Source organism: Carassius auratus, chromosome 19 (genome assembly GCF_003368295.1).
Source record: "Carassius auratus strain Wakin chromosome 19, ASM336829v1, whole genome shotgun sequence".
NCBI lineage: Eukaryota > Metazoa > Chordata > Actinopteri > Cypriniformes > Cyprinidae > Carassius > Carassius auratus.
The window spans coordinates 17,642,213-17,664,686 of NC_039261.1; the positions used below are offsets into that span (position 1 = coordinate 17,642,213).

Sequence of the window (22,474 nt, forward strand, 5' to 3'; positions counted from 1 at the left end):
CAAATAAACTGACCTGTTATAAAAACTTAATTATTTTTCTTTAGTCAATTCCAAAACATTATATTTTTAACATAACTTATTCTTTTTGGCTTATTGATATAAATATTGGACTCTGCAGCTACTATTCATGGTTTAGTACATAATTTTTAAACATCAAATTAACTTTAACTTCAAACACCGTTAACTTTAATCAATTTACTCACTAGCACAGCTGAGAGTAACTTCAAGGAGCAGAAGAACTACAGTCCACATGTTCATTTACCAGAGCAACTCTCAAGATGGGTGTGTTTCAATGAGTGTCTATGACAACTAACATGGGGAGACTTAGGTCTCTGCAGAGCAAAAGTGGGCGTTTATCACCATGTGGGTGTTTTCAAACTGTTGGGTTTTTCTGAATCATGCAATCTAAATGATCCCCCTTACCCAACCCCACCCCTAAACCTAACGTCACTATTACATTAACCAATCAGGTATCATGGTGTAAAAACCTGATACCTGATACAGTCATTTTGATTCTGATTAATATCTCATATCAATATCAACTTTGGGAAGCATTTTCGTGCATTTTAACATCATATATGATGTAACATCTGTAATTTTAGAAAATTCTGTTGAATCTGGAGCAAAAGTTAATCAATGTATTCAGATGAAATATGGATGCTGCTGTTTTGTAAGAGAATATGAAAGACAGACATTCATCACTTGCCATTTTTGGTTAAGTTTATTTATTTTTAAAGATTCAAAATCAGATTACAATGTTTTTAAGGCAACCAATATATAAAAAATGTAACAATTTCGATTTAAACCTCAAATAATGGAAAATATCTATATTTACTGTACTGTACAGATGTAATCATTACAAGAATCAATATGTATCAGTATTATACAGCTTATCTAAATTATGTGAAACAAAAAAAAAGTAAATAAACAGAAAAAGCCCAAAAATCCCATCCAAGAAATAAAATATGAAGCCTCCATATTACAACTTCCCAGTTCAACAATTCTCTCTTGTCGGAAGCCGTGTGTCAAAACAGAATACTACAAGAACTCAGTAATGTAATTATTGATTTACATTAGTTGTAAAGCCTCTTTGCTTTCATGAACGGTGTACTTTTGATTCCTCAAAGACTCTGTGTCACAACTCTGCTCTTTTTACATTGGGATATTTCAAGTCGGGGTCCTGATCATTTTTATCCTGCGAGAACAATCGGTTGGATGTACATTATCCCGCTTATTACACGGCTGTTTGCTACATAATAAATAATTAGATCCAAAATATTGATTTGTCTCGAAATATTTGAGCGCAAAGCTTCCGTGAAGACAGCAGTTGCGAGTAAACGGCAAATTCAAACTAAACAGAGATTTAAGGGAAAAGGTGCCGGCAAACCACGAAATACACAACATCTCACCAGAAAATAATTAAAGCAATAAAATAATTAAGATGAAAAAGTTTTAAAACCCTACAAGTTTGTTAGTTCTCTTATAATCCATTACAGCGTACAAAACAATCGTAGCAAAATGGCAACAGCTGGGTGTGTATGAAACGAGAGTGAATCCACGTTACCGGGATGACATTTTTAAACAATTGTACACTATTTTATAAGCTAAACAAACACAAAGCTTCCACCAAGAAAAAAATATAGTTCAAGCAAGAGCGGAGAGACGACTGCTGTTACCTGGATGAGCCTGTGTTATCATATTTTACAGGCTGTTATCATAGACTGTATTATCCAGGGATAACATACCTCAGAATGTCACTGCTGACCAATCAGAATCATGTATTCCACAGAGGCGTGTAATAATATAATACAACATAATATAATATAATATAATCAATCCTAACACTGAAGTATCTTAACCGGTGTGTGAGAGGAAGTGTGTGTTTGTGTTGTGAGCAAGATGGACAGCAGAATAGACATCTTTTTAAACTTCATCTCACGCACTCATCTCGTCACCTAAAATGCCAGAAAATTACATTTTATTGATTTCACATGACTGGAACAGCTGCACTAATGAATAAAAATAAAAATAATAATAATAATAACAATAATACACTTACATCTTTTTATGTTTTAATGAGCGAATCATCTGAATGTTCTGAATGAACTGAATCACTTGAATCACGTGAATGAACTGAACGAACTGAATGAATTGAACCATCATCAGGTGCTAGAACAGAAAACACAAATTACAATCATCATGACAGCTACTGTACATCACACAGATACACAATTTCTTATTTATTAGATATATTTTAAGAAAAATATATTATAGAACTATACACATATTTTGACTTACTCTTTGATTTTACACCAATGACCAATGTTTTAGAAATATAAACATTTTACTATTAACCACATCATAAAGGGCAGAGTCCATCTATTGTTAATAAAAATCAAATAGAGATTAAGAAAAACTTACCATTGACAGGTTTGAAGCCTGAAAAACAGAAACCCAGAGAGATGAAATATCAGGACACAAATGTTTAGATAAAACATGCAATGTATTCAATAGTGAAGATAATATTATCTGAATCTCTCTCACCTTTCTTTTTCTGATACACCATAAACCCAGCAACACCAATCACAAACAACAGGAGGACAGCAACAACAACACCAATGATGATGCCGATTGGAAGAGAATCTCCTGTTTGATCAGAGAAAACATCAGCTCAATCTCAAAGCCAGATAATGTTACTAACCAGGGGCCTGTACCATGAAGTTGGATTAGCTGGCTAGCCAAGTTTCAGTTTAGTTTTCACCAACTCTGAGGTACCATGAAAGGGGCTTAGATATTAGCTGCATTCATTGCCACAGTAACTTACGCTCCACAGCTAAGCTATGTTCTGGTTTAGAGATCAGGAACTGAAATTTGACCAATCAGCTTTGAGTAAAGTGTCACATCTCTGATGCAATAAAGCCACTCTCCCAGTTTCTTGAGTAAAACATTTTTAAAAAGGTAAAAACATCTGGCTTTAGCAGTGATTGTTTATTATAAATATTTTATATTATTTATATATTTATTATAGCCTTGATCCATTAAATAATAAATTTTAATTGAATAATCATTATTAATCTTTTATTTAAAATTTATGTAAATATAATAATGAATAGTGTAATAATAATAATATACAATATAAATAAGCTTTAGAATCCATAGGTAAAGCTTTAAATATGATTACATATGAGTTCAGATTTTTGAGTCTCTTTATACCTATATATATATATATATATATATATATATATATATATATATATATATATATATATTATCAACTATATAAACTAACTTTTCTAACTAAACAAAGTTTTTTTTTAGTTGTTCGATTTCAAGGACAGCTATTTTGACCTTGCTGAGTATTTAAAGGGGTCATAGGATGTTGCTAAAAAGAACATTATTTTGTGTATTTGGTGTAATGCAAGATGTTTATGTGGTTTAAGGTAAAAAAAACAACAACATTATTTTCCACATAATGCACATTATTGTTTCTCCTCTATGTCCGGCCTTGTGAAATGCGTCGATTTTTTACAAAGCTCAATGTTCTGAAAAGCGAGGTGTGCTCTGATTGGCCAGCTATCCAGTGCGTTGTGATTGGCTGAATACCTCAAGCACGTGACGGAAATGTTACGCCCCTTACCACAGTGTGATGAAGACTCCCAGCACAACCAGACAAAACCAATAAAACCTACTGCAAATGAGGTATTTGTTGCATCCAGTGGATTATTACTGATTATAATGACTTTATACTGTCTTTTTACGCAATGCGTTGCATCGTGCAGCGTAAACATAAAACCATGTCTTGAGAAACAAAAAACAACAAGTGCTACTCTACATTGCTCAAAACTCATATTTGAATCATCAGTGGAAAATTATTTAAATATGAAAACGTACTGACAGACTGTGATTCAGAAGCACCAAACTGTCCTTGCAAAGTAGGAATTGCCCCACTTTATAGAAACAGACACCAGCATTTTAGGCTACTCTCACAGTCCTCATCCTCCGTAAAATGTGCTGCACACATCTGAATATTTGGGTTGGACTGTTCAGGAATAGTGTTGTAAATACAACTTCACCACTGATTTCTAGTTGTGTCCTCTTTTGGAAGGCCTAACAAAGTAGTTTTGCTTTCAAAATGAAACACACAGCGTCATTACGACATGGCGGCGGCAACAATATTACAGCGAGAATAAAAGTTACGCCTTCTTTCTTTGCGAAAACATTTGGGCGACGTTATGCTAATCTTCCCACATCGTGACATAGATATATGAGCTGTTTTAGGTAGGCATGGTTGACTTAACTTTTATAAAGAATATCTCTTTGGGTTTGAGATTTTAGTCTTTGCAACTTTACATATCTTCTTTATTCAAGATTCTAGATTTTTATTTGCCACATACAAAATTATATATAGCATATATAACCAGCAGTGAAATGTGAGTCAGGTCCGCTCCATGGAAAGTGCAACTATTAAAGAAAACATAAAAGATTAAAATATACATAAATATAGCTATGTAAGAATTAAATAAAAGTAAACAATAAAAATATAAGAATAAAATATAAAAAAGATGTATATTGTAGAATTAAATATAGAGCGCAAAAAAATGAGCATGAAAGTAAACTGTAGCCTTAAATATTAAGATACACAGGGATGTACAAGAGGCAAATGTGAATATCTTACTGATAAGTCAATATTAAGTGGAGACATGAAGATGTTAAAAGGCTGGTTTTGAGTTTAGGAGCCTGATGGCCTGGGGGAAGAAACTCCTCCTTAGTCTCTCGGTTTTGCCATCAGGCTACGGAAGCGCTTACCAGATGGCAGCAAAGTGAAGAGATGGTTACTGGGGTGGGTGGAGTCTTTGATTATTTTAACAGCTCTGCTTTTGCAGCGTTTGAGGTAGATGTCCTGCAGAGAGGGGAGAGCAGACCCTGAAATGCGCTCAGCTAAGCGCACAACTCTCTGCAGGGCTTTGACTGGAGCTGTGCCCATACCATACTGAGATACACTGAGTCAGTACACTTTCTATAGCCCCCGAATAAAAAGTTTTCAGGATTGCTGGTGAGACCCTGAATTTCCTCAACTGTCGCAGATGGTACAGTCTTTGCCTGGCTTTATTAACCTGTGTTTGAATGTGTGTAGTCCAAGTAAGATCCTCTGAGATGTTTACACCAAGGTACTTGAAGCTTGTCACCCTCTTCACAGGGGTCCCGCTGATCATAAGAGGAGTATAGGGCTGCTGTTGTCTCTTCCTGAAGTCCACAATCAGTTCTTCAGTCTTGCTCATATTCAGAGAGAGACAGTTGTCCTGGCACCATGATGTTAATTTATCTACCTCATCCAAGTATGCGGTCTCATTATTGTTGTGAATGAGGCCCAGAACCACAGTATCATCAGCAAATTTGAATATAGATGTGGAGCTGTGCGAAGACACGCAGTCATGTGTGTAAAGAGAGTAGAGCAGGGGACTCAGGACACAGCCCTGTGGGGCTCCTACATTCATTGAGTTTGGAAGCTAGCTTTAAGGGGACTATAGTATTAAAAGCTGAGCTATAGTCAATAAATAGCAGCCTTACATAGTTCTGTTATTGATGTCAATGTGTGTGAGGGAAGAGTGTAGGATGTGAGAGATGGCATCATCAGTGGATCTGTTTGGGTGATAAGCAAATCGAAGAGGGTCTAAAGTATCCGGGATTGGAGGAGCAGATGACGTTTTTAACCAGTCCCTCAAAGACCTTCATGACTATTGATGTGAGGGCAAATGGACGATAGTCATTCAGACAAGAGGGTTTATTGTTCTTAGGCACAGGGATGATGACAGTTTTTTTGAATGAGGTGGGAACCACCGACGTAGCAAGAGACTCATTAAAAATGGATGTAACCAAACCAGCGAGCTGATCAGCGCAGGACCACAGAACACGGCCAGAAATCCCATCAGGTCCGGCTGCTTTCCTTACATTCACTCGCTTTAATGCCCTCCGAACCTGATCCTCCGACATGGTGATCAAATGATGATCGCTGCTCTGACTGCTGCTTCCTGACGCGCTGATCGGCAGACTCGCACTGCTTCGATTGTTTTCAAAGCAGCCTTAGAAAGTGTTTAGCTTGTCAGCCAGTGACGGATCTGCTCTCACCTCTGCAGAGGATTTATTTCCAAAGGCACAGATGGTCCTTAGTCCTTGCCACATGCGTCGGGAGTCATTTAGCTGGAAATGTGACTCTATGCGTTCCCTGTATTTGTGTTTGGCGGCTCTTATTGCACGTTGGAGAGCATAGCACGATGCTTTGTACTCGCTCATGTTTCCAGATAGAAGACCGGCGTTGTAAGCAGCAGTGCATTTGTTTACTGCTGCATGGATTGATCTGTCCACCCACGGTTTCTGATTTGAGAATGTCCTTATAGCTATTGTATCCGTAGCTTGTTCGGCTAGCGTGTTTACAAAGCTTAATGCTACATCCATGAACTCGCTGACGTTAGATGAACTTGCACGAAACATGTCCCAGTCTACATCATCAAGAGCAGCCTGTAGCATGGCTTCTGATTGGGCGGACCACCACCCTCTGCACCGGGGGATCTTGAACGAGTCTTTGTTTATATTCCGGTGTGAGGAAAATGGCGGCATGGTCCGATTGGCCCAAAGCCGGTAGTGAGCGAGCTTTGTAGGCATTCTTAAACTGAGTATAGCAATGATCCAGTGTATTCGGTCCTCTGGTTGGACAGGATACATGTTGATAAAAATTAGGCATAACTTGCCTGAGTTTGGCTTTATTAAAATCCCCAGCGATGATAATAGCAGCGTCAGGATGTTTGTTGATGTTGCCGCTGAGCGCATCGTGAAGCTCAGACAAAGCCAAACAGGTGTCTGCTTGTGGTGGGATGTAAACAGCAATTATGATCGATGAAAACTCCTGTGGCAGATAGAATGGGCGGCAAATAATGGATAAATGTTCCAGATGAGGCGAGCAGGAGCGCGACAGAGTGGAGATATTCCTGGGGTCTGACAAACAAAGGATGTTACAGTCCCTATTGTCCCGTTGGAAACTTATTATGGCTCTAACATCATCCATCTTATTCTCCAGAGACTGGACATTGGCGAGCAGAATGCTCGGTAAAGGAGGGCTGTGTGCTCTTTTCCTCAGTCTGTTGGAATCCCAGCACGTTTCCCGCAGTGTTTCTTGATCCGTCGCCTCAGGTGGTTATTCAGGTGGCCATTGTTCATCTCGGCGTTCCGGAGAATCTCAGATGGCCACGATGGGTTGGAGGATAAAGTGTCCTGAGACAGGTCAGTGAAGCGGTGTCCAATGTCCAAAAGTGTTTCTTTGTCGTAAATGATCAGTGCAGAGGTTATGTGTGTAAAAAGAGAAAGCAAAAGTAGGTAAAAAAGTAAATAAAAACATAATCTAAGCGGAGCGACCTGGACGGCAACCGGACTTGGCGGAGCCATCTTGTGATTTTATGCACCAAGAGCTTGTAACACTCCAAAGAGAAAGGAAAAAATTTAAATTGCATCCTATGACCCTTATAAATTCTTCATATTTTTCAATCTTTTGTTCTCTGGAAGTGAATCGCACTGACTCTCTGATGAGAAATGAATCACAGTTTCAAGGCGTGTGATTGGCTGTTCATTACTGATGTCACTGCTTCATGTGCACATGCTTCATAAACTCAGGATAAAGCCAGAGTTGGATCATGGTATCAACAAAGCCGGATTGGATTGGTTTGGTTTGGTTTTGTTTTGTCAACTTAAAACTGAGTTTGTTCAGCTACCATCATGGTACAAGTCCCTTTACTGAAGAAAATCTCTCTGTGATTGTGATATATTATATACAGTACATTGCTATGTAGTGACAGCATGTTTTCAATGTGCAACCATATAAAAACAATACAGGCCTTAACATACTGTGTTTGTACTCTATTGTCTGTTCTGTGATTGTTCCATTTTATTACATTTTTCCATAAACTTCCTTGTTATTAAATCACTGTTCTTTAGGGTTTATTTGTGGTGAGTCGAGACAGGGCTACATGTGTGGTTCACTCATTTAATTTCTCTTACCACTGTTAGTCCTGATCTCATTCACTCTAATGGTTTCACCCTGGTGCTCCACCACACAACTGAACTTGTTGTTCTTCCACTCTTCAGGGGTAACTCTGATGGTGCTCGTCTTCTGAAAGCTCCCGTCCTCATTAGGAAGAAGTTCACCAAAATCCACATTCTTATCATGATCTTGGTCATTCTTCATCCAGGAGATTGTTACTTCTTTGGGGTAAAAACCTGTAGCATGACACTTGACTGGAGACGAGGAAGACCTCTGCAGCAGAGACACCTGAGGAGAGACTGAAGAGAGAGAGAGAGAGCTTGAAATCAAGTGATCTTAAATTGAGATGGAAGTTGCGTGTATTCGCATCTGTGCGTTTATCTTTTTAGAGTGAGTTTACTTAAAAACAGCGATTGTATCCTCTTGTTGCTGGAAAATATAATGTAGCGAATCAGTATTTAAACTGTATTAAATAAAAGTCATGGGGCAGCGTTGACAAGTTTTTTTTCTCCTGTATGTGTGAGCTGCGCAATTTCCGATATATGTGTGTGTGTCAGTAAGCAGCTCATTAATACAGAACGATAATTAAAGGCTCTAATGCACACCAGCACACCTGTGTATGTGTGTATTGTAATAGCTAGATGACGAATGATGACGTGTGACGGCATAGTAGTGGTGTCCCAATCCTTAGGGGAATATCTTCTCCCCTACCCCTTGACACTCTGTTTCAAGGGACAAGGGGAAGGGGTAGGTGGAGGGGTAGGGGAAGGGGAAGGGGTATAAAATAGAATTGGGATTGGGCCTAAATGTCCCTTGAGGGTACAGTAATGATAATTCATGACTTGCAGGGCTCTGATCAGCAAACCCACAGTTACTAGTTGATGTGGTTTCAACAAACTCATTAATTTAAGAAAATCTTTAGTAATAAGAGCCTAACTGTTATAAATTAACTGAGCTTTAGCCACTAAAACACATCAGACCTGCATCAGTTTATACTTTTCTATCCAGTTCCTCAATTTAACAGGTTTAGATGAACATGATCATCTTGAACATGTTTAGCAATCCATTAAAATGCCTTCATTATTAATTTCTACAAACAATACACATGATCTGCAATGCTTTAATCAAAACCATCTCTGAAAGAAAGAACACAACAGCATTTTGAAACTTTTCTTACAATGATTTCTGGTGAACAAATCGGTTTAACAAAATATGTTTGGTTATATTTTAATATTTTCACTGCTGGATCGGTTCTGATGTACCTGTTTTCTTCAGGCTGCTCTTTCCATACTGCACATACTTCTTCAACCACTCGATGCACATGGTGTTGAAGTAATGTTTGTCTCTCTCAATAAAGCCTCTGTCATAGTTCCACTTGTGTATGGTGGGGATTCCTTGTGGCACTGGAGTAATATATCTCATCTCCTTCAGAACCAGAGACAGAAAGTCCTCTCCATCATAACCATCCTGCTGGAACCCATTTGTTACTCCAGTCTGATCATCCCAATCACAGCCGTACATCACCTGGAAAGTGTGCACACCTGAAGAACAGAGACAGTGATTACAGTCAGAATAAAACCGGCAGTCAGAAACATGTTTGACTCAGAATCAAACAAATCTGACTGTTAACATATTTTAGTTTTTTGGCCTTCATTCTATTTTTTTTTTTAAAGTATTAATATTTGAGTTGTGAGTTTACTGACAAAATTTATTATGTTAAGAGAAAAAGAAGTGGTGCTGAGAAATAAAACAAAGACAATAAGCAGACAACATGATTTCTGTTGTGACATCTACACTGCTTACACACACACACATGTACTGTACTGGGCTGCGTTTCCCAAAAGCATCGTAAGCCTAAGTTGATCGTAAAAACGATCGTACGATTGATCTTAATATTAATATTGATTGTTTCCCAAAAGCATCGTAGCTTAAGTAGCACTTGAAAATCTTCGTAGATCTACGAGTGCTCTGGAGTAATCGTCCATCCCCAAGTGCATTGTAAGAAGACAGATTTATGAGGACACCTGCAGGAAAACCGGCAGATTACACTTTTATCTAGATTTAACACACTGCAACGCCAGTAATATAATAATATTTTGATTGTACTTTATTGTACACTTTATTGTACTCGTTTATTGTTTACATGAATTTATAAATGAAATAAATAAAAAGGGGAAAACAAGATAATAAAAAAAAACACATCTTTGTTTTTCTCTATCTCCTCTAAGAGGACATTAATTTCAATCCTTTTGAAAGGTATCTTTTCTTTTTTTTTTTTTCAGCCATTTTGTCAGTGTCTCCGCCTGTATGTAGGTGCTTTATATAGACTTGATTGTATTGATTGGTAATCCAAAACAGATGACAATTAGGTTAAACGTTCAGAATACGATTCCATATAAGGTTACATTTTAGCACTTCGCGAATGGACAGCGACTCCTAAGTAGCACGTAGAGCGCGTTCTCGCGCGTTCATGTTAAGTGCATTTTTGGGAAACGCTCGTGGAATTGCTGCGAGCGTTCGTAAGTTTGCACGTAGAAAACGCTCTTAAGAGCTAAGATACATCGTTATCGGGAAACCCGGCCCAGTACTGTAGTGTTAATGATGAGTCTGACTTCATCACTCACTCACTGAATGTGTCTGAGCAGATGATGACTTATTTACTGCATCAGATCTGTGTCTTAGAACCAAAATTGTTCAATTTTATTTAATTATAAAAAAAGTGACTAAACCACTGAACCACAATAGAAATAAATCAGTGAACTAAACAGAAGGAGAGCAAGACGACACACAGACAGTCAATATCAGACCAGTGACATCACTGAGTGTGCATCACAAACTATCACTGATTATTACTAAAGAAAACACTTTTACACTAAAGTGGGTTTAAAAAGCTCAAAGTTTAAACACCTGAAATGTAACTTTGTTTTATTTTCAGTGAAATCAATTTAATATATTCAATCTGTTCAATAATATTTGTTCTTTTTTCTTTTGTATTTTGTGAGAATTTAATGGAACTAATTAATATTTAAACTATAATAATAATTTTTTTCTCATCAGAAATAAGAAAAACTCTTATATTTTCATCTCATCTAAAGCATCTCTGTTCACACATTTCATTTCTTCACTTCCTTTGTTTCTGAAGCAGACGCAGTTCATTTCTTATTAAAGAACAAGATTAAAAATATCGTCAAGACAAACTTCATGTTTCTTGAGAATCAGCTTAAAAAGTCTGAAGTTTGAACAGCTGAAATGTAACTTTTTATTTTCAGTAAAATCAGTGTAATATATTTTTGTTCAATAATATTTTGTCTTGTGTATTTTGAGAAAATGTCATGGTACTAATTAATATTTATGCAATAATTATGCTAAATATTTCCCATTAACAATAATTTTAATTTTCATAACGTCCAATCAAACTGAAGCATGAACTGTTTCTGTGTTGTGTGTGTTTTAGGCTTGTGTGACTCAAATCAGTATAAAGTTTTAGTGTAACATCAGAAATGTTTCACTGTGTCTAGGCACAGTTGCCAACTCTCGCGAGACAAATAAGCAACTGGAGCTTCAAAAACAAGCCCAATATTATTTGATAATTTATTTCCCGCATTATCATTTATTAACAATAAATGAGCCTGCAACATATTAAACTGAAACCACTGCTTTATTAGAAAATAAATAAATAAAAATCAGGGAACTGCAACAAAGCGGAGAGAACGTACTTTCCTCATCTCCGATCACCTGTGAGGCTGAATCAGATTGGAGAGAAGGAAAAGGACAAAAAGACAAGAAGGGAAAGACAAGAGCGTTAAGGGTAGCTGTAACATATATTTAGCTTAATAAAATAAAATTCTCCACTTCGTTGGAGGCATTGTTTGTAGAAATTGAAATACGTGTATTTCTGTAGATCATAGAGCGCGCCGCCAGCACTTTGAATGTGATATTTCTCCAATGAGGGGGATAAGGGGGCGGATTCAGCGGAATGTTTTGACGAATGTTACGCCACAGCACTTATATGATTGCACTGATTTGGCTATATCTGTAAGCAGACAGTGTCAATCAATGTATCAGTATCAATATACACCAGATGTGAAGAAAACGAAGTTGCTTGTCAGATTTTCCTAACAAGCAACCATATATTCTTTAATAAGCCCAAAAAAACGCAACCTATGCTGTTTTAACGCGACTTACAAAAAAAAAGAAGCCCAAATTCGCGTATTATAAGACTTGGCAACTATGTGTCTAGGATGTGTTTGACGATATCTGTGTGTTCTGCTGTTTTACCATCTTTAGCCAAAACTGAAACATACAATGTATGAGTCATAAATATGGCTAAATTATAAAAGTGTCCCAATATGAAATATAAAAAATATCACTACTTTACAATAAAAAAGACAAAAGTGAACATTTCTGTCCTTGTTTCTCCAGATATAAGTGTTTATTTAACAAACACATATTTAAAACTGATAAAAAATAAAAGAGACTGTAAGTGGTAGCTGTACTCCTAACACTATTATCATTTGTATGTAAAATAGTCAAACTAGGAGCGCCCCCCCCCCCCCCCATTACCTGTTGTCTGGTTGAAGCGTTCCTTTAGGATCCAGATGTTGTTTTTGTAGACCTGATGGTTGCCAATACAAGTCTGTGTCTGTCTGTCCCAGTAATCTGCTCCTTCATTCTGTCTCATCCACTCTGTCTTCGGCACAGCTTCCTTTGTCTTGCTGTCAAAATACATAAACTGCTCATCATTAAGCAGACCTACTGAAGTGAACTCTGGGAAGTCATTGACTCCAGACACAGCAGTGTAGAAATATCTCAAAGAGTGTTTTCCTGAAGAGAGACACAAACACAGAGACGTTCAGTCATCATCTTCACATAAAGCCTGTTCACACTTCACACTTTATGTTATATCAACATTGAAATTCACAATTAGCTATATTAAAATAATTTATGCCATAACAGGTGAAACAGTTACCTATATTACAATATTTAAATTAATTAACAAAAACAAAATACACCCTGATATATAAAAGGGATATAGATTTATTTGTTTATTAATTGTTCATATTCCAGATCTTCTAGATCTTTTAGAAGTTCCTAAAATTTACATTTGAGACTTTGAGTGAGTTATTGTACTAAAATATATTAAGATGTGTATGTTTTATTTAAAAAAGATATATATTTCAAATGAATCATAATCAGTTTTATGATTCAAGATACCTTCAAAATATAACACAAGAAGAAGATAAAAAGACTTGTATCTAGACACAGCAAACTATGGATGTGTAAGATAAAGATATGAGATTTCAAGATCTCACTTCAGGTAAAGACAAACGTAAGAAGAACAAATCTATTATTGAATTTTAATTTAAGTTTGTCCAACAGTTGAATAGAGACAGTAAAATGATACTATAATGATTTGTATTTGCTTAAACTATTTTAACAGGAATGTATTATTTTTATTAATATTATGCAATGACAGATTAGTGTGAAATATGAATTAGAAAAGGTGTTTATCCTGCTTCTCATTTTGCTTACAACACAAAGACACACACATTAATGTGATTTATCTGTATGTCTGTTAGAGATGTCTTCTTCATCTCTTCCAGTCCTAGTTATAGTTTGAACGATGACTGAACCCTTGTACAACAAGCATTTCTCATGTTTATAACTATCATTATTTATAATTATTAATATTATTATTAAAATAATATTTTTTATTCTTCTGTAATGAGCCTTTTCCAAAACACATGGCAAGACATTTAGAAATATATGAGGTTTATTCCTAATTAATAATAGAACAAAGTGTATCCGGTTTCTCTTCATCAGTATCCGGGCAGAACAAACGAAACTGATCTGATACAGAGAGCTAGCGCTCTAGAATATGTTTTACATTTTAAAACTCAAAAATACTTTTTAGTTACAATAACCATAGGCTATTAAGGTTATGTATTTATTTATTTTATTACACGCGCATGTTTTGGAAAACACTGCATAATTATTATTTTTTAATATTGTTTAATATTAAGCTATTATTATTGTTGTTATCATTAGTAGCAGTAGTAATATGGTTACGTCAGATTTGTGGAGCAAATAATAATGTAATCAAAATATATGGGTTGTGTAGGTCTGTTTCAGTGCAACAGAATGACGCTTTAAAAAAAACAATCATACTACAAATAGCTATATCTTACTGGTAAATTAAAATAATCACCCACTAGCAGAGACAAGATGAGCTCCGAGGAGAAAAAGGACTACATGCTGCATAATTTCTTTTGCCTGTGAAACAATTCAGTTCAGAAAATCCTTCTAAAAAATGTAGTTAAAACAAACGATCCAGACATTTCGGATGTCGATGTTGAACTGGTGAAATGTTTCTGCGCAACGCACTGAAATTCTAGCCAATAGCTTTTCTTGTTACGTCTGACGTCACGAGTAACTATGAGTTATTAACTTCAATGGCATGATCACGAAAGTAAAATACAAAACAGTAACTAAATGAACATTAAATCATGTGAGAGATGCCTATGTGAAGTGAATATTTGTTTTCAATTTACGCTGATGGAATTCAATGGAATCCTTGTCTACAAACATCCTACAAATCAAAAATCTAAGATTCTCGTCCTTAAACTGATAACACTTACTTAAAATATCAAACAAACCCTTCTGATCAGAGGGTTGTGACATGAACTTTCGTGTTTATTACTTGACACACACAGCCTGAAAAAACTGAGATGATGTCTGTGATATAATGTTTGTAAACAGGAGAGAGCAAGCAGTTAATATAGTCATTAATCATCAAAGAGCTGCTCTCAATATTTTGTGATGAAGTGGAAATAATAGCTCTTATGTGCTCTTATAAATGAAGTGGCAAACATTTATTCTTCCCTCATCTTGAAAGCTTAAATGTTCTTTATTTACAAAATATTTAGGTTAATTAAGCACTGATGAAGATATGATAGCTATGGATGAAGATTAGCTGCAAATATGCAAACAAAAGTAGCTAGTATTCCGTGAATACTTAAATTAATATAACAAAACTTCTTATTTAGAAAAGATTGTTTTCCAACCTGTAAGTTTTGCTAAGAGAGAGATCAAGGAAACATTCTTCAGTTTGATTTCAACCTTGATTTCAACAAATCCTTCATTCTTCAAAGAGCAAGGTAAGGTATACAATTTTCACAATTTAGAAAAAATAATAAAGACATGCACAAAATACATTATTACGGAGCCCCGCACTTGATATGCAAGAACAAATAAATGTGTGCACGATTTACTAATTCCATTTGCGAAATCATGCAAACAATCTATAAACCGAGTGAAGGAAATAGTAATCGAGGGTGTAAGGACCTCAAACAATTATTTAATTTGTTTCATGTCTTTGTTTATTGTAGATATTTGTTACTAATATAATGTAGAGGATAAATGTTGAAAGTTTCAGAAATTATGTATACTGTTGGTGGCGCTTTGAGAAGAAGGAGAGTTAACACGTTTTGTTCATGTAAAAACTTTTCAGCCCCAGAATCTGTCACAGAAAACAAAAGAGAAAAACAACCGGGGCAAATAAATCTACAAGAAAAGAAAAGCTGTCGTTGTTATTGTCCAAGGGGGCAACAAGTGCATGTTTTAGTACATTGAGGGAACGAATTATCGTGCACATGATTTAGCCTACTAAATCTCAAAATGTGAGAATATTTGTCTCTATATAGAGGGAAAAAATATTGATGACTCTTTTGCAATAGCAACAAATTTTAATGATTATTTTTTAAACAATGTCCAAAAAATGGCTCAGAATTTTCACATTGCTCACCCCCCCCCCCCCTCACAATCAGTGACAAATCTGATTTTAATCTTAGCTCAATAACTAAAACTAAAGTTATTAAATAAATATTACAGTGCTAAACAACAGCAAAGCAAAATATATTTATGGATTTGATACTTCTTTTCTAAAACAATATAAGGATGTCTTCTCTGTTCCGTTGACAAAAATGATCAATCAATCGATTAGTGAGGGCAGGGGCGATTCTAAGATTTTGATTTTAGGGGGGCTCAGCCCCCAATAAGGGTATGATTAAAAAATATTATTTTACTATTAGGGTAGGGTTGTATACTACTAACCTTATTGCAATCCACTATTCCATTGTATTCCCTGTATTTCATATATGGGAGTAGGAGTACTGACTGAGCCATAAATAACACTGTAAAAATTACATGTGTACATGTGACCAGTCACTGGAAAATGTAGATTTTTTTTTTTTTTTTTTTTTTTAAATGTACAATAAAGACTTCCTGATTCGCCTAACCTGATTTTACCAAGTGAGACATGTTCCTGGGACAACATCGTTGTTGACCCTGGAACAACATTGTGATTAACCAATCAGATTTGAAGAACCAGTTTATAGATTTTGTGAAGTTTACGCTTAAAATCAGTGTTTGGTGCTTGTACATCAGTGTCATTCATCTATCATTTCCTCTGATTTTACGGATTACTCATGGTTAAGGTTAGGTTTAGGTGTAGGGATATGGTTAAGAATATATTTTTGGAGTAAAATGTTGTTCCAGGGTCAACAAAATATGTTGACCTAGGAACACATCGGACTTGGCAAAATCAGGACGTGCTTCCTGATTCAGTATTAGGACATTCATGTTTATCCTTTGATGATACCACTGCTTTTTCTTATGAAATGTACGTGGAAATTGGCAGAAAATTAAAACAACATAAGGGTTCAATGACTGCAATGAATCTTGGGAACACAGTGGTATTGTGTGTGTGTGTGTGAGGCTGTCTGTTCTATTCTCACCTGACTGTTGCTCATTTGCAGACCTACTCCCGCACGTCAAAAAAAATGTTGTATATCCATCTACAATGAAATATAAATTATTATATTTTATTATTATTATTATTATTATTATTATTATTATTATTATTATTAATTTTTAGCTTTTTAGCCTTTATAATCAACAATACGGTTGGTTATACATCAAGTCAGCCCCTGAACATTTATTTCATTTCAAATCATTTAACTAACCAGCTAATATTCATTAAGAATATAGACAAAACATGTATTAATGTAATTGTCTATTGGCAATATGTTTAATCTGTTCTATATTTATTTATATTTATTAAAAATAACATCATTATCAATTTGCCACTTCTATAAATCAATTACTTAAAAAAATAAAAATAAATCACAGATCCCTTTAGCCTACTCTTACTCTAATATATGTATCATGATACACTAATGATTAATTATTACTTAATACAAAATTATGTTTAATAATAGAAAACAAAATAACTCCACATGATGTTTCTCTCTCTGTGCCATTTAGTGCTTTCAGACAATGATGTGTGTCGTTAATAATTTATTTTGCATGGCTGCATAATGTAATGCCGAAATACACAATAATATGTTTTCAATTTCAAAAAGTAAATTAAAATAAATCTGTCAAGGGGCGAGACTGGGACTCAGTTGCAGGTGCTCAAGAGGTCAGTTTATTAGATGGCTTAATTCCAAAGGACAGAGAAAAAAAATAAATAAAAATTAACAAAAAACTATCCAGGAACAGGGCAGTCTGGAGCAGATCCAAAAGAGCCTCCTGGACGAATTCCACTTGGAAATCCTCTGATGCAATGCCCGGACAAACTGACAGGGAGGCGGGGGCGCTGTTGAGGCGGGGAACTGGTGGCGCGCTGTGGCGCGGCGACGAAGAGGAGTGACAGCGATCGGTGAGCTCTAACACGGAAGGCTGGAGAGTAGCGCTGCCTGAAAGCAGGAGGAAGTGGGAGAAAACAAACAAACTAGAGGATGAAAACAAAACGGGCACGATTTCTGTGTAGGCTAAACAAGAGATGTGGATAAAGTTGAGACATGGACGAACAACTCGACGATCTGACAACAGACAGCACACATGAGGAGACTAAATAGAGAAGGAGTGATTATCATAATGCAGAGCAGGTGATGGTGACCAATAACAAGATAATAATGAAACAAGAGGGCGGAGACGGGCACCACGGTGACACAGAAGCACATGGTAAGTGTAAACAACACACACTAAGGGGAAAAACAGACAGATCAGCCCGGGGGCGTGACATTACCCCCCTCCCCAGGAGCGCCCCCTGGCGCTCCAGGGAAGGTACCACCACGCTGCCGGTTGAAGTCCTCGATCAGCGACCGATCCAGAATATCCCGAGCCGGGACCCAACTCCTCTCATCCGGACCATATCCCTCCCAGTCCACCAGATACTGAAATCCCCGACCACGACGTCTGACATCCAGCAACCTCCTGACAGTGAAGGCTGGGGAACCATCCACTAGACGGGGAGGGGGAGGGGGAGGGTTAGTAGCAGATGGGTTAAGGCGAGAATGAAACACAGGCTTGACCCGAGAAACATGAAAGACTGGGTGTACCCGACCAAGTATGGGAGGTAACTTGAGCTTTACCGCCACCGGACTCAATACCTTGGTGATCTGATATGGCCCCATGAACCTGGGGGCTAACTTGCGAGAAGCCACCCGGAGAGGAAGGTCCTTGGTAGACAGCCATACTCTCTGACCACATACGTAGCGGGGAGCAGGAATACGGTGACGGTCAGCCGCTGCTTTGGTTCGTCTGGAAACCCGAGCCAAGGTTTCCTCAGCCCTCCTCCAGGTGCGGCGACACCTGCGGACGAAGGCTAAGGCAGACGGAACAGCAGCATCGGGTTCCTGTGAGGGGAACATGGGAGGTTGAAAACCAATGGAGCACTGGAATGGAGACATACCTGTGGCCGCTACTGGCAAGGAGTTATGGGCATATTCAATCCAGGATAACTGTTGGCTCCAAGAACTCGGATTATGGGACGTCAGGCAGCGGAGAGCTTGTTCCAGAACCTGGTTTGCCCGCTCGGACTGCCCATTGGTCTGAGGGTGAAAACCTGACGACAGACTCGTAGAGGCCCCGATCTGTCGACAGAACTCCTTCCAGAATCGGGAGACAAACTGTGGCCCCCTATCAGAAACCACGTCCACCGGAAGGCCATGAATCCGGAAGATGTGGTCAACCACCACTTGAGCGGTCTCCTTAGCCGAAGGCAGTTTGGGAAGGGGGATGAAATGGGCCGCTTTAGAGAAGCGATCAACCACCGTCAATACTACGGTGTTACCCCTCGATGGTGGAAGACCAGTGACAAAGTCAAGGGCTATGTGTGACCAGGGGCGCGAGGGGATGGGTAAGGGCTGTAGCAGACCAACAGGAGGCTGATTAGAACTCTTGTTCTGGGCGCAAATTGGGCAGGCAAACACAAACTGCCTGACGTCCTGGGCCATGGATGGCCACCAAAATCGCTGGCGGATGGCAGCCAGAGATCTCCGAACCCCAGGATGACAGACTAACTTGGATGAATGCCCCCACTGGAGGACTTCAGGGCGCAGCCCATCCGGCACGAAAAGTCTACCCTCTGGGCACTCCCTCGGCACCTCTCTCTCTCGTATGGCTTCCAGCACTCTCCTCTCCACGTCCCAGGAGAGGGACCCTACCACAATCTCTTTAGGGATAATTGTTTCAGTAGATACACTGGTTCTTTTTGTATCTCTGTAAAGACGGGAGAGGGCATCAGGTTTAATATTTTTGGAGCCTGGGCGATACGAGAGAGAGAAGTTGAACCGGCCAAAGAAGAGTGCCCATCGGGCCTGGCGTGAACTCACCCTCTTGGCCGAACGGACATATTCCAAGTTCTTATGGTCCGTCCAAACCAAGAAGGGCTGTGCTGACCCCTCCAACCAGTGACGCCACTCACCCAAGGCTAGCCTGACCGCCAACAGTTCCCGGTTCCCTACGTCATAATTCCGTTCTGCTGGGCTCAGGCGGTGAGAGTAGTAGGCACAGGGATGTACCTTCCCGTCTCTGGGGGATCTCTGAGAAAGGACCGCACCTACTCCAATCTCAGAAGCATCCACCTCCACAATGAACTGACGTTCAGGGTCTGGAAATGAAAGAACAGGAGCAGAAATGAATCGGGACTTTAGGTCATTAAAGGCCTCCTGAGCCTTCAAATTCCACCTAAACGGTACCTTAGTGGAAGTAAGAGCTGTCAAGGGTGCAGCAACCTGACTAAAGTTTCTGATGAAGCGCCTGTAGAAGTTGGCAAATCCCAGAAACCGCTGCAGTGCCTTTCGTGAGTCTGGAGGTGGCCACTCGGCTACGGCCCTTACCTTAGCGGGATCAGCTTTGATTCCCTCCGCCGAAATGATATAGCCCAGGAAGGGAACTGACTTGGAGTGGAAAACGCACTTCTCCGCTTTAACATATAGCTGGTTCTCCAGCAGCCGTTGTAGCACCTGGCGCACGTGTTGGGTGTGTACCTGAAGTGAAGGAGAGAAAATAAGAATGTCATCTAGGTACACAAAGACAAACTTGTTAACCATGTCTCGCAACACGTCATTAACCAGGGCCTGGAAGACAGCTGGGGCATTTGTCAGGCCAAAGGGTAGCACCCGGTACTCATAATGTCCCGAAGGAGTGATGAATGCTGTCTTCCACTCATCCCCCTCTCGAATCCGAACCAGGTGATAAGCATTACGGAGGTCCAACTTACTGAAGACCTTGGCTCCCTGCAAAAGTTCAAAGGCAGATGACATTAAGGGCAGGGGGTACCTATTCTTAATGGTAATGTCATTCAAACCTCTGTAATCAATACAAGGGCGCAAGGAGCCGTCCTTCTTCTTAACAAAGAAAAACCCTGCGCCAGCAGGAGACGAGGAGGGACGGATGAGACCGGCATCAAGGGACTCACGAATATATTTGTCCATAGCCTCTCTTTCTGGACCAGACAGGGAATATAACCGACCCCTGGGCGGAGAAGTGCCTGGGAGGAGGTTGATGGCACAATCATAAGGCCGGTGAGGAGGCAGGGACACAGCCCGGGACTTGCTGAAGACCTGCCGCAGATCGCAGTACTCCTCCGGCACCCCGGACAGATCAGCATCATCCACCTGCACAACAGGAAACACAAAACCAGGAAAAGAGGCAGAACCCAAACAAGACTCAAGACAAGACTGTTTCCAAGACAAGACTGAGTTTCTGGCCCAATCCACATGAGGGCCGTGCTGCACCAACCACGGGTGTCCCAGAACCACGGGGGCACTCGGGGAATCAAGAAGGTACAGCTCGGTTATCTCATGGTGATTGCCAGAAACGATAAGACTTACAGGAGGGGTGAGGTGAGTGATGGTAGTGATAGGGGAATCATCCAGAGACCGAACAGAGATAGGAGTAGAGAGGGGAATGGCGGGAATTCCCCACTGCTTGGCCAGTGCCGTGTCCAGGAAACTACCACCAGCCCCAGAATCCACCAGGGCCGAACAGGAGTGATGAGACCCTCCGAACTGGACACCCACGGGAAGTAGTGTGCGGGAGGAGTGGGGGAAATTAAGCGGAGATGTGCCCACCAGAATCCCCCTGGCTACTGATGGGCCTTGGCTTTTAGCGGGCATTTTCCAACGAAGTGTCCGGCCCTCCCACAGTAGAGACATAAGCCCCGGGTGAGTCTCTCTTGCTTCTGCTGGGAAGTAAGACGCAGTCGTCCCACCTGCATGGGTTCAGGGTCAGCAGGAGATGGCAGAGGCAGGACCGGGGTGGATTCGCTGGTCATTTCACCCACCCTCCAAGAAGTGCGAGCAGTCTGTTGTTGGTGACGAAGGCGAAGGCGGTTCTCAACACGGAGGGCCAGGTCGACCAGATCATCGAAACTGCGTGGAAGCTCTTGGGTGGCGATCTTGTCTTGGATCTCCTCGTCTAGTCCAGCACGAAACACAGCTCTGCAAGCCCCCTCATTCCAGTCACAGGCCGCTGCTAAGGTCTTGAATTCAATGGCATACTCGGTCACTGAGCGTCCTCCTTGCTGTAGCCGTGCCAGCTGGGCCGCTGCTTCATCACCCCGAGCAGAACGGTCGAATAATTTGACCATCTCCTGTCGAAAAGCCCCAAACGAGGCACAAAAGGGAGCCCGGGCCTCCCACACTGAAGTTCCCCAGTCACGGGCTCTGCCTGTGAGGAGGGTTAGAACATAAGCCACCTTAGTCTCTTCCTGGGCATACCGGCGGGGCTGGAGGGCGAAGACTAGGGAGCACTGAGACAGGAAGGCTCTGCAGGAGTTAGGGTTCCCATCATAGGGAGGTGGGTTGTTGGCATGAGGCTCAGGATCATGACGGGTAGAGGAAAGGCTAGTGGGGTCCTCCGATCTTGCAGATGTCTGTCTCTGAAGTTCCTGGAGCTGGGCAGTCAGCTCCGACAACTTGGCATTAAGGAACTCAACCTCCCGCGATGTGGATGTTAGCTGGGAGGCATGTTGGCCCAGGAGAATGCCCTGCTGGGTGACGGCTGATCTGAGAGGATCTGCACCTGCTGAGTCCATGGTGGTCAGATCGTTCTGTCAAGGGGCGAGACTGGGACTCAGTTGCAGGTGCTCAAGAG

The 22,474-nt window shown here is 39.7% G+C and overlaps 1 protein-coding gene across 1 annotated transcript; it reads right to left on the bottom strand.

Moving 5' to 3' along the window:
- Positions 1-789: 789 nt before the first annotated feature.
- On the bottom strand, positions 790-14,398 carry LOC113119648 (class I histocompatibility antigen, F10 alpha chain-like). The gene is made up of 8 exons (XM_026289261.1): positions 14,242-14,398; positions 12,593-12,853; positions 9,292-9,570; positions 8,047-8,328; positions 2,545-2,646; positions 2,422-2,439; positions 2,060-2,169; positions 790-1,955 (listed from the first exon to the last, which is right to left on the bottom strand). Exons 1-7 carry the CDS (start codon positions 14,288-14,290, stop codon positions 2,066-2,068), a joined length of 1,095 nt encoding a protein of 364 aa, XP_026145046.1. The 5' UTR covers positions 14,291-14,398; the 3' UTR covers positions 790-1,955; positions 2,060-2,065.
- Positions 14,399-22,474: the final 8,076 nt, after the last annotated feature.